This window comes from Garra rufa, chromosome 23, assembly GCF_049309525.1.
Source record: "Garra rufa chromosome 23, GarRuf1.0, whole genome shotgun sequence".
NCBI classification, from domain to species: domain Eukaryota; kingdom Metazoa; phylum Chordata; class Actinopteri; order Cypriniformes; family Cyprinidae; genus Garra; species Garra rufa.
The window spans coordinates 38,890,117-38,903,948 of NC_133383.1; the positions used below are offsets into that span (position 1 = coordinate 38,890,117).

At 37.8% G+C, this 13,832-nt stretch overlaps 1 protein-coding gene across 1 annotated transcript in view; it reads left to right on the forward strand.

Annotated features, from left to right (window-relative positions):
• Positions 1-12,543, forward strand: part of smc5 (structural maintenance of chromosomes 5) — a 35,717-nt gene extending 23,174 nt beyond the window's left edge. Inside the window, exons 15-24 of the mRNA XM_073829440.1 lie at positions 87-256; positions 345-468; positions 546-668; positions 3,796-3,924; positions 4,012-4,107; positions 5,983-6,087; positions 6,618-6,737; positions 9,311-9,490; positions 12,072-12,167; positions 12,242-12,543. Coding sequence (XP_073685541.1) covers positions 87-256; positions 345-468; positions 546-668; positions 3,796-3,924; positions 4,012-4,107; positions 5,983-6,087; positions 6,618-6,737; positions 9,311-9,490; positions 12,072-12,167; positions 12,242-12,373 — 1,275 coding nt within the window. The 3' untranslated portion in view covers positions 12,374-12,543. The remainder of the gene's footprint in view (positions 1-86; positions 257-344; positions 469-545; positions 669-3,795; positions 3,925-4,011; positions 4,108-5,982; positions 6,088-6,617; positions 6,738-9,310; positions 9,491-12,071; positions 12,168-12,241) is intronic.
• Positions 12,544-13,832: the final 1,289 nt, after the last annotated feature.

Genomic DNA, 13,832 nt, shown 5'->3' on the forward strand with positions numbered 1-13,832 from the left:
ATGCTAAATGTTTTAAAAAAATTTAAAATGGAAAGGTGATCAACTAAATCAGTGTAATGACCTCAGATTTAACGTCTCGCTCACAGGCAGCAGAGGGGCAGGTGCAGAGCATTGATAAGCGGATGGCAGCCATTCGTGAGCAACAAGGTAAACTGGACCGCCGTGATAATGAGCTTCGTGCTACGAAGAAGAAACTGTCTGAGCTGAAAGGCAAGAAGAGACAACTGGAGCAGAAAATCAGTACAAAACAGGACAGGTACCTTCCTCTGAAAACCAGCTGTTTGATTTTGTTTCATATCCATGTGTTTTTTGTTTTTTTTTAATATCTTTTTCTCTCTGTGCAGTTTGCGGCAGATGGAGCAGAATGAGATCAACTTGGAGGCGATTGAAGAGGAAACAAATGCCAAGATTGCTGCTGTGAACAAGAAGAAAGTGGCCATAATGGAGGAGTATTTGAGTCACATGCAGGTGTGTTTGTGTTCTCCGAAGGTTAATTTCTATCTGTAGCTGTTCTGTGCTTTATGGGTTCATGTGTGTGTTTGTAGGTGAAGGCCAGGTTGAGTATGGAGAAGGTTTACTTGGCTCTCCAGAGCGCTGGTCTGTCTGCTGAGAAAACCAAACTGGAGACGGACTGCAGGGACAGTTCTGCTGAACTCAAGCGAGCAGAGGTGAGACCATCTGTCATTTGCAATGCATTTTAATTGTGGAATCAAACATATTTTCAGATGGGATAGTCAACAAATAAATGTAAGGGTCATTTTATAAACCCGCTTCTGAAAGACATTGAAGACTGGAGTTTTGATGCTAAAAATTCAACTTTGATCACAGGAATAATTAGATTTTGTTATACACTTCTGTTCAAAAGTTTGATCTATCAGTAAGATTTTGAAAGTCTCTTATGCTAATCAATGTTCCATTTATTATTATTTGGTCAAAATGTAATGTAATTTTATTCCTGTGATGCAAAGCTGAATTTTCATCATCATTACTGTCACATGATCCTTCAGAATTTTTTTTTTTTTTTTACTTTTTCAGGATTCTTTGTTGAATAAAAAGTTTAAAAGAACCTTTTTATCCAAAATAGAAATCTTTTCTGACAATATGTGACCCTGGACCACAAAACCAGTCATAAGGTAAAATTTGACAAAACTGAGATATATACATCATATGAAAGCTCAATAAATAAGCTTTCTATTGATGTATAGTTTGTTAGTATAGGACAATATTTGGCCGAGATACATCTATTGGAAAATCTGGAATCTAAGGGTGCAAAAAAATCTAAATATTGAGAAAATCACCTTTAAAGTTGTCCAAATTAAGTTCTTAACAATGCATATTACTAATCAAAAATTACATTTGGATAGGTTTACAGTAGGAATTTTACAAAAAATATTCATGGAACATGATTTTACTTAATATCCTAATGATTTTTGACATAAAAGAAAAATCAATAATTTTGACCCATACAATGTATTTTTGGCTATAGTTACAAATATACCCCAGCGACTTAAGACTGGTTTTGTGGTCCAGGGTCACATATAAGTATTAACTATCACTTTTATCAATTGAACACATCCTTGTTGAATAAAAAAAAAAATTCATTTAAAGAAAAAAAACTGACAAAATTTGTACTGACCCCAAAATTTGTACGGTAGTGTTTATTGTAACAAAAGATTTCTATTTTAAATAAATGCTGTTCTTTTTATAATTTTATTTATCAATAAATACTAAAAGTATCACAGGTTTCAAAAATATTAAACAGCACAACTGTTACAACATTATATTAGAAGAATTTCTGAAGGATCGTGCAACACCGAAGACTGGAGTAATGATGCTCAAAATTCAGCTTTGCACCACAAAATTTTTATTTTGAATAAAATATGTGCGATCTTGGTGAGCAAATGAGATTTCAACTACATTTAAAAAGCTTACCTACCCCAAACTTTTGAATGTTAGAAAGAAATAATCATCTATTTTGTAATATTTATTTATAGTTGTCTTGATTTGTTTACATTTGTACTAACAGTCTTATTATTCTGATTGACTACTTGAATATTTCAATTAATTATTCAGACACCAGGTATAATTTTTTATATTTTTTCTAGTGGGTGCAGGACACTATAGTTCATTAATGTAGGTGAGGATAGCATATTATACTCAAAATTTCTTCTTACAGGACTACCAGTAAAATTGATAAAAATGTGGGACCAAAAATTTGATTTGACACTTTGACCTGACCATGTTTTGTTACAATCCTTTCAATCAAAGTTATCTGACATGATCAAGATGAATTTGTTCTGAAACGCTTGTGATAATGTGACAAATGTTGAAGGTGTCTGAATTAGTGTTGTCACGATACTGGAATTTCTAACTTTGATATGATACCTTGAAAAATATCGATATTCGATACCACAGAGAAAAAAACTGCCACAATATTAAGGGGGTAAATTTCTTTTTAATTTTAAAGATAAATATAACAAGATAACATGACAATGGGAATGTGCATATGTACACTGCTACAGCCCTGTTCAGCTTCTTAACTTCATTTGAGTTTGTTTCTTTGCTGTTCAAATACAACTGGTAGTGTAGGTCGTGAGCGTGTTGTTTTTGTTGTTTAACAACCTTTTTTTTTTTTTTTTTTTTTTTTTTAGACCACACTTTTAAAATGAACTGAACTATAACTAATCTTAGAACTTCAGTTAATGGTATTTGTTAACATTAGTTAACATGAATAAACAATGAAAAATACTTCCAAAACATTTATAAATCTTAGTTAAAAGTTAATTAAAACTAACATTTACTAATACATGAACTAATTAAAATATTTTTTATTGGACCAGAGCTAACATGATCAGTTGTAATTTTATTACCTACCGTTATCAAAAATTAAAATATACTGTAACAAATGCATTGCTCATCGTTCATAAATGCTGGTTAATACATTAACATTATTTGATGAACGGATTTTAATGGCAGATTCACATATAATCACCGATCCATGCATGCAAACGTGCGTGCATCACGCGAAAACAATGCTCAGTTGTTCACTGGAACGACATTAGGACAAATTGCATTATTTAACTAATATTTTTTTTTAATGAAGTTAAATAAGCACAAGTTAATTCACATTTGACCACAGTTGAAGTATTTACTTATCTAAGATTCCTCAATCAGATGATATTAACGAATTACGGTGAAAAAACGAGACAAGACTCATATCAGCTAGGCAATCTTGTTTATAATTCAGTAATGTTAAAATGAGAACAGGTACCAACCTCTCGAAATTCTTTATATAGATCCAGGTGTCTGTCTTTCAGGTGCTTTGCGAAATTAGTATTGTTAGCGCCTTTTGTTAGCACTGCTCTGTAGCAACTCTTGGCTTGCTTGTGTACTTTGGCTTTCCATGTTCATTTGCTTTATATCCAAAATATTTCCAGATAGCTCTGCTTCTGTGTTCTTTATCAACCAAAGCCGGTCACGGGGTCGCCACACTCGCCTTTCTATTCGCTTCACTTATGCTATTTAACCAGAGCGAATGAGACGAGACAGGCACTGCGGTGACGTGTGGTGTTTGTCAACACCCCTTTGGAGAGAAGTGAAAGTGACAGCTCGGCTAGTATCGTTACTTTGGGAAATTAGTATTAGTACCGTTCAGATATTTCAGTATCGATATTTTTAACAACACTAGTCTGAATACATTTTGGTTTGCCTGCATCTCCCTATAATTAAAAATTCCTCATCCACTGATGAACCAGCACAGTAAGACCCTGAACATGTGTCTGTGTGTTCCTACAGGTGGCATACACAAAGCTGGACCAGACAAAAAACAGTCTGTTGGCGACGTGTAAGAACCTGATGAGTAGAGCCATTCAGATCTGTAACATGACCCCCGGAGAGACGGCTGTCCCAGAGGAACTGCATGCAGTGAGCTCCGTCTGTCAGACGCGCCAAGTCATTCATTCAACTTGTAATTCGTTATTTTACAGCATTATGTGTGTTGTTTCCTTTTAGGCCTTCAGTCAGTTGCCTGATACACTGGATGAGATCGATGCCATGTTGAATGAGGAGAAAACCAGAGCCGAGTGCTTCACCGGCCTCAGTGATGCTGTAAGACAAACACATTGTCTCATTCATGCTTAGCCTGACCTCTGCCATTTAAAATGTTACTAATCAGTAGGGATGTGCCTGAATAGTGAATCTGTATTCGGCAGAGGTGTCAAAAGTACACACATTCTTTACTTAAGTAAAAGTATAGATACCTGTGTTTAAAAAGACTCTAGTAAAAGTTGAAGTATTGACTAAATTTTTTACTCAAGTTAAAGTAAAAAGTACAGGCTCTAAAACATACTTAAAGTATAAAAGTATAAAGTAACCTTGCGAAGGACAAAACCACCATTTTAGGGAACAGTTTATTGGACTCCATGTTCAAGTGCAAGCAGAGCAAAATTAAATGACATGAATACAAAAAGCTCTGTTGGCCAATCTTTTACACATACAAAAAAAAAAAAATGTGCATGGTGTTCAAAAACTTATGCCAATAGATATTAATAAACAGAAATATTATCCATCAACAACGCACTTCGTGTCCAACCTATGACTAACTTCAAAACAGCAGGAGATCATGTGTAGCTCTTTGAGTGCCCTCACCAGTTTTATCAGTCATTTTGCCAGGTTTATCAGTCCGTTATGCGTCTTGGTGCTATGATTTCCTAACGAGTTGTTGCTTGGTTTTATTTTTATTTTTATTGTTTTACGTTCAACGTCTTGTGCGTGTCAGAGTGTATAAAAACAAATGCACCAATAGGATTGTCTTTTATGTGTGTGTTTACATACGTTTCTAAGCGTGAACCAATCAGTCTGTTGTATGTATGGCGCATATTATTGACATGGATGGGTCAAATGCGTTGCGAAATGGCATAATATTTAAATGCAAAAACAACGACACTGATTTGAAAATGTAGGGAGTAGAAAGTACAGATACTCATGCTAAAATGTAAGAAGTAAAAGTAGAAAATTGGCACAAAAATAAGTAGTGAAGTAAAGTATAGATACCCGAAAATTCGTTACTTCCCATCTCTGGTATTCGGAAACATACAGAAAACAAAAGAATCCACTAAAGGGGCATGGTTAGCTGCTTGCTAGCGGTAATGACCCTCAAATTAATAGCGGCTCCATGGTTAAATATATTTTCCTCCATGTTCGAGCTACTGAAATGGGCCGCTCTGTGAAACAGCCAATCAGAGCAGAGCTCATCATTATTATTCATGAACCTTCCAAATAAGGTAATAACAGACCTTTTCATTCTAGGGACAAATCCTAGGATTGTAAATGGACTTGTAAAACCATATCTGGAGAATTTTTGCCCTTTACTATGCCATATACCTTCTATGTAGATATCAGAGAACAATTTAAAATATTGTATCAATGTATTCTATGGCACCTTTAAAATATCTTTTCTTGTGCTCAACTGAAAAGACAAAAAGACTAAAAAGAATATGAGGATAATTAAATGACAAATTAAATTTCTGGGTAAAATACCCTCTAAAACTATTGGAACTTGATTCAACCTGATAAAAGCTGCAGCAGTTGCCATGTTATGAAATTTTATACTGTCATACGTCTAATTCACAAACACCAGTCAATACTGCAAATTATTTTTTTCATCCAAAATGTGTAAAATTCTGATATTCCACATTATACAGTAAATTCCGTTTTTATGACTGCATTCCATGATTCTGTTTACTTTTTCTGTGTCATGGAAAACATGAGTTGATATAATTGGATTGTATTAGACTGTTATCACATTCATTCATTGGCATTGTATATTGGTCACAATATTCTCTTGTTTTGAGGACTATTGTCCGATTTCTCTCTCTGAATGTCATCTAAAAGTGTGATGCAGTTAGCAGCACAACTAACGGGGTGAGGCTCAATGTACAGTCAGTTCCCATTTCATTCATGTGCTGTGATTTTGACTGTCAGGTTGTGGACGAATATAACAGACGTGAGCAGGAGATTAAGAACATGGAGAAGGAGCTGGACGACAAGACCAATGCTCTGACAACTTACAGACGAAACATTGCTGAGGTGCATCCAAGCAAACCACAACCACCATCACACCAGCACCTTCATCATTCCAACTTTCAGTTAGTGTGTGTGTGTGTGTGTGTGTGTGTGTGTGTGTGTGTGTGTGTGTGTGTGTGTGTGTGTGTGTGTGTGTGTGTGTGTGTGTGTGTGTGTGTGTGTGTGTGTGTGTGTGTGTGTGTGTGTGTGTGTGTGTGTGTGTGTGTGTGTGTGTGTGTGTGTGTGTGTGTGTGTGTGTGTGTGTGTACCTGGTATTCATCACGTTGTGGGGACCAAATGTCCCCACAAGGATAGTAATACCAGTAGATTTTGACCTTGTGGGGACATTTCTCAGGTCCCCATGAGGAAACAAGCTCATAAATCATGCACAATGAGTTTTTTTTGATGAAGTAAAAGTGTGCACAATCTCCTGTGAGGGCTAGGTTTAGGTGTAGGGCCATAGAAAGTACGGTTTGTACAGTATAAAAACCATTACGCCTATGGAATGTCCCCATAAAACATGTAAACCCAACGTGTGTGTGTGTGTGTGTTAGGCCAAAGAGCGCTGGCTGAATCCTCTGAAGCAGCTGGTAGATCAGATCAACGAGCGCTTCAGTGATTTCTTTCGCTCTATGCAGTGTGCTGGAGAGGTGGATCTGCACTCTGAGAATGAGGTAAGGACATGTTCTTTTTCTTCAGCAGTATGAACATCAGCGGCTGTAAGCCACTCAACTAGGGTTGGGTATCGTTTGGGTTTTTTTTCGATACCGGTGCCTGAACCGATACTTTTTAAAAAAAAAGCCACAAAATGGTGGATGACACAAGAATATCTTTTTATTGGACTAAAAGGTTCTTTAAAATGAAAAATGTATTAAAAGTTTAAAGTATATACATTAATATTTAAGTAAATACAAAACACAACAACAATAAAACCTAAGCCACCTAACCCAACTACAATAATTTAACAGCTTCAAATTTCAGCAATTCTTTTGCAGAAATATTACCATATTTGCCTTCTCTGGCAAAATAGGACACCTCTCCTGACTTATTGCATGTCCTGGTATGACTAGGGCAGGGGGCAGGGTTGTGGCTAGAAGGGATACAGCTCCGACTGGAAACTAACAATGAAATTAATTGTTCTACCTATTAGATTGTTTTTTTTTAGATTGTCTACACCTACCCCAACCCTAAACTTAGCCCTTACTGTAATACAAAAACAGTATTATTGTTGTACAGTGTGATAAAAATAACGTTAGATTGATGTGCTCATGCCCAGTGGTCAGATCTGTCTCCCTTCTAGTCTAAACCAGGGGGCAGAGGTGGGATGCTTTTGAAAAACCTTTTTTCTCTTCCTATAGGTGGGAGGTTGACCAAATTGTTAGTGTAATCTGTTACCCGTCACGTCATGAAATGTTTTTAATACGAAAACTGTCTAATGTGATCACAATTTCATAAAAAAAACATTGTAAGTTAGGCCTATTAATTGTAATGATTTCATTTCAGACAAATACATTTTATAGAGAAAGTGAGCAAAGTATAAACAGAGCTTTTTGAAACTATTTACGAATTAGTAAACCACTTGTAACGGTCTGGGTGTCTGTCCCTTTAAGGCTCGGGTTTTGGGGAATTTACCTTGCACTGCACTCAAATTTATATGCGGGAGGAATCATCCTGCTAATCGTTTTTTTTTTTTTTGTTGCTTCTTCCTTTTAATAATAACCCCTTTGTTAATGGCTTCGTGTGGTTATTAAATAACGCACAGTATGTTACAGACTGCGTCGCAAAATGATTCACTGTTTCGAAGGGCTCCAATCGGATCGCGAATCATTTGATTCAAAACGAAACTTAAAAGCAAGTACAGTGAATCATTTGATTCAAAATTTGATTTAGACGATTTACATCAGGAGGTAGTAGAGCTTCACGGGATGTTTTATTCCCACCGGGAATAAAAATAATTCAGCAGAGGCAGGGATGCATAGACTAGAGCAAATCGCGCCCTGCTGATAGTGCCAGCTGATGTCCGCAAACTGTCAAACACGGTACATCCCTCTGCGATCAAGTTTATTCCATGTGCCCTCAAATGTTTCATTAAGTTTGACGTGTTTCCCCCTTTACACACAACTGTTGTAAAACATTTGATGCATGTTGCGGTGTCTGAATCATTTCTCGTGAAATATAGCCACACTTTAAAACATTTAGTTTTTGGCATATTAAGTTCACATGTCGCCCCTTAAAAACGCGTGGAAAACGATTGGCGCGCTGCTTTCTTCCTCATCAACAAAGTGCTCGGGCGCTTGCGCTCCGGAAGCGTCTGCCGTTTCTAAGCAACCATCAGCTGCGCTCTAGCTCCAAGCCTATGCGTCTCCATGCATTGTTTCTTCTATTAGCGTCAAAATAATGGGGGCTTGACAAATCATAAAGTTCAGGAAATCCCTGGACCACAATCATGAGCTGCTCCATGTTTCTACAGAGGTTTCAATGTAATGGAAAAACGTGAGGAAGCTGATTGGTTGGTTCATGTCACATGACCTGCGGTGCGCTTGCGGCATTCTGAAAAGTTGAGATGTTTTTATCTCGATGCGGCGCGGACGCGCCTGGAAAAAAGAGCGCGTCGCGACCGCGTCGCTTCCATTATGCGCGCACGAGCCTCGCGTCTACATTTGAAATATTGAACTTGAGCGCGCAAAAGACGCTACATATGAACGGCCCCTTAAGCGTGTTTAATGTAGCTAGCTAAGCTAATGGCAGACCCCCTGCTGTAGTCAGAGCAAGAGTAACAATAGCTGCTGCATTCACGCGCTTCTCGGATGTTTCATTTCTCGACGATTTGTGCTTTTAATTCGAAATGTGAAAATGGTCAGTAACTACAAAGATGTCTTGGATTTGTATCATCAAAGCTTTCCGACGTTCACGTGAGTTTTCTCATTCAGGAAATAATTTTTCCGATCATTCTGACACCCCATGAATGCAGTATTTAAATTTAACTAGCGATCATGCATGTTGACAAATCAATGCTACTTACATCCGTGTCATAGCACCAGAAGACAAATATTTCAAAAGACAGTTCAGGCACTTAAGTGGCACCAAAGTGAGGCACCGCAGTTCGCGTTCTGTTTCGGTCATATGGGTTTCGGTACCCAACCCTACACTCAACTGGTGGTTTTGCTTTTCCAGTTTCATCCAGTGGACATTGTTTTGGTGGCTGTATTTTGTACTCCAGTAATTTCGATTGTAAAATGTGTTTCAGGAGGAGTATGATAAGTACGGCATCCGCATCCGAGTGAAGTTTCGCAGCAGCACACAGCTGCATGAGCTGACGCCTCACCATCAGAGTGGAGGAGAGCGCAGCGTGTCCACCATGCTGTACCTCATGGCCCTGCAGGAGCTCAACCGCTGCCCCTTCAGAGTGGTGGACGAGATCAACCAGGTGACACTGGACACATTCATGCACACATGCAGGCAGTCACTGAGTTCACTTTATACCACAATTTACCAAGTTGATTCCAGACTATGGGCCAGCGAAAAGGCGTAAACGTTATTTAATCCATCAAAAAACATTTCTTAAAGCAGGTGGTAATTTGCGCTGCTCTTGGTAGATTGCGCTGGTCATTATGGAAATGATGCGTCCGTTCTTTAATGTGCGCATTGTCAGTTAATCGCACATAGAATTTTCCCCTCTCCTTGGTGCTTTTATGGAATTGCGGTCTAATGCTAATTTGCCCTGTTTAGTAAATCTGCCTCAATATGTTCTTCCATCTTAAAGGTGCTTAAATTTTTAGCTGCAATAGAGCAAATAATGTTGTACCAGACAGACATCTTTATTTACTTATGTCTCAGTCAGTGGCATTATTGTTCACTTAAACATAAAAACATAATTGTCATTAAATCATCTTTAGCTAGTATTTCTCATTTTCATTTAGTTTAACTTGATGTACTAAAATAACCAAAAATGACAAAATCAATAAAAACTAAATAGAGATAAAAAACTAATGACAGAAACAAAAACACAACTAAATGACTAAATCTTAACAGAAATTAAAATGGAAAAAAAAACTCAGTAATATTTATATAACACTGTCCAGTTGTTATTTTTACATAAAACCAAAACAAAAAAGCCCTGAAATTACTAAAACAACGAAAACAGATTCATAGTATTAAAACAGAAAATATTGAAAATTTGAAATATTATTACTAAGCTAGTATAGTAAAAACTATACAAGAGACTACACAACTACACAATACAGCCTGTCCCTCCAGCCGAGATGAATTTGGGATTTTACGGCCCCTATTTCATTATACCCAAAAAAGGCGGCGGGTTATGGCCTATCCTGGATCTGTGAGTCTTGAATTGGTCCCTCCAGTCTCCCATTCAAGATGTCGATGAAGAAGCGCATTGTTTCTTGCGTTCATCACCAGGATTTTGGATTTTCAGGATTGCAGCTATCGACCTGAAGGACATGTACTTTCATGTCTTGATTCTACCTTGACACAGACCATTCCTACGGTTTGCTTTTGAGTGTCAAGCGTATCAGTACAAGGTCCTCCCATTCGGGCTGCCCCTGTCTCGTACGTTTTTATGAAACTCGCGGAAGGTGCCCTGTTCCCACTTTGGGAGAGGAGCATCCGGATCCTCAACTATGGTGCTGCAACACCTCAGCCATCTTGGGCTTTGGGTCAACTGGGAAAAGAGCATTATCTGGCTTATAGGGCCTTGGGTAGGTTACAGATTGAGATGCATCTGTTTTGACACGCTTGTTTGTCAGCACCTGCATGGTCAATTTACGTAACAGTATGGGTTATGACGGTTTCCATAAGGACCCCTAACATCAGTGTCGACATATTGTCGACCATGACTGACTGAAAGGGAACGTCTCTGCTATGCATGTAATCCTCCTTCCTGGAAGGAGGGAACAAAGACATTAAGTCCCTAATGCTAAAACCTTGAACTGCGCTGAATGACATTTTCTTGTAATGCTCAGAGGTGATTGGGGTTCACAAGTGGGATCGCTAGCGTCAGCCAATATTGACTTAAAGGTGCCATAGAATGGAAAACTGTATTTACCTTGGCATAGTTGAATAATAACAGTTCAGTTCATGGACATGACATACCGTGAGTATCAAACACCACCATTTCCTCCTTCTTATATAAATCTAGTGTTTGCAAAAGACCACTGAAAAACAGGTCAATTCCAACATAACACTGACTATTACACAATAGCCCCGATCGTTAATAGTTACGCCCCCAACATTTGCATCGCCCAATCACCAGTAACCTCAGTACATCAGTAAAACAAGGCGAGCCACTGGAGAGACATGGTTAGCTTAATGCTAGCGGTAGCCTGTTACATTGCAGTACATAAGATTTCACTTACCACATAAACAGAGAGATGACTGCGCTGATGATGGCGAATAATTTACAGATGCTGAGCATCACTTACAAACATCTAAACTTGTGCGGTAAGTCCTTGTGTCACTGCAGTATAACGTTACACAGAGCACATGTGATCACAATAGTGAGAGTAAAATGTCGCAGATTCAAAACGGCAGATTCAACAAACCGCATATTAAAAGCGGCTAGAGCTCCTTAATTAAATATATATTTTCTATGTGCTATATGCTAGCTATTGAGATGAACAGCTCTGTGAAACAGCCAATCAGAGCAGAGCTCATTAATATTCACGAGCCTTCCAAATAAGGCAATAACACACCATTTCATTCTAGGGACAAACCCTAGGACTGTAAATGGACCTGTAAAACAGTTTCTGGAGAATTTTTGCCCTTTCCTATGCCATATACCTTCTATGTAGATATCAGAGAACAATTTAAAATATTCTCTCAATGCATTCTATGGCACCTTTAACATCTCCGTTCCCTCCTTCAGGAAACGTGGGTTACATACGTAACAGAGACATTCAAGAACATAGTTTTGTAATAGTTTCTACATTCCTGAGGTGAAGTATGTAGTAATGTTCTGCGTGTGTATGATTAATGTGTGTTGTGTTGTTCAGGGTATGGATCCTGTCAATGAGAGACGAGTGTTTGACATTGTAGTGAGGACAGCGTGTGGTGTGAACACATCTCAGTATTTCTTCATCACACCTAAGGTAGGTTTACAGACTGATGTTGTGTGTGACGTGTTCACTGATATGAGTGTTGCTGAGTGTCTGTGTGTTTGTAGCTCCTGCAAAATCTGACTTACGCAGAGCAGATGACCATCCTCTGTGTGCACAACGGACCCTACATGCTGCCGCCACACAAATGGAGCGAGAAAAACTTCATCAGACGTGCCAAACGCAAACAAACCCACTGAAGAAACTAAACTACATGTTGAGCTGTTCACTGTAGCTCAGGTTCTAGTTGGATTACTAATTCAGATGCTGTTCAGTGCCTTCCTGGTAAATATGCAGAAAAATTGTTACGAGTTCTGATAAAATGTTTTTGTCTAATATATTAATAAATGCAGCTGCTGTTTCCTTAAAACCAAGTCTGGTGTTTATTCTTACTAAGGGAGGCATCACTGTTATTTTTGCTTACACAGGGTCAAAAATATAATTACAAAAAATATTAAATAGAACGGTGAATTGAACGGAACAAATGTTTGCTTCTTATTTCTGCTGAAGAATTACTGTCATCTTTTGGGCTGAGTACTAATCAATCGGACTAGTAAAAAAATTGAGTACTAGCACCGCTACAAAAGGCATTTGTGGTTGGTCAAACTGAACCAGGGTTTCCACGGCAAGAATCTTGACAACATTCGTATTTGTTCTTATAATTTCTGGTCAGGTTAGTGAAATATTAAGCTAATATATTAATACTGTTAGTGTCATGTTTTTCCATGGTTTAGACAGCATACATTAGCAGAACAACGTATCCAGTAGTACATTAACCGTGGAATTAATGCTTTTGTTTACATCCGAGTATCACCAAACCATGATGTAAGTGCAAAGTCTGTTGGAGAAAGCATAAGTCAACTTGGGTCATGGCCTTGATGTCATTGAATTTCAGCTAGAGAGTTGTGCGACACTCAATCGGCATTTACGAATACCATTGGAATAAATGGGAAGTGCCGTAAACTGAACTCGCCTGTCGCAAAAAGTCAGTGACTTCTCTCATAAAACTGCTTTTTTGTGTGTGTAAACTCTAAAAGTAGTTTAAATCCAGAAGTATTGTTTAGTGCAGAAGATGTTCAAAATTAGCTGTTAGGTGGTCGATTCATTAAATAAGCCGTTTCCTCTAAAAAGCTGTTCACGCAACATAGTGGAGGCTCTCCTCCATTGACATCCAAAGAAAACAGCCTCTGGTCTCCTTTTCAAACCTAAGCAAAAACTTTTAAATGGTTTGGCCAAAAAAAAACATCACAAGACTGGTCTCTTTAGATTCAGTGAAGATGCTAAGTTGAATGATACCCAATTGTCAGCCACTTTGAATTTTAACTAAAATGCTATATTTTACTAATGCATTGCTGTATTGTAACTAAACTTGATATGCATCTTCAACAACGTTCCCTGATGGTGGCAGTGCCACCTTGTGGTCAAAATTTATGAAATGTATTAAATGCTAATAATTTTGTTTCCATTAGACTATTGTAATGAAACTGATCTTTTGGTAAGATTCCTTGGATCATGCTGAGAACATCGATTGTGATTTAAGTCGAAAACTTACTTTTCAAACTCCTAGACCATTAGTCAGATTTTTTTTTTAATTGACTATCGTCTTCAGATCATGCTAGCAATTTGATTAAAACCATCTTAAAAGGGCTTTAATTGTTC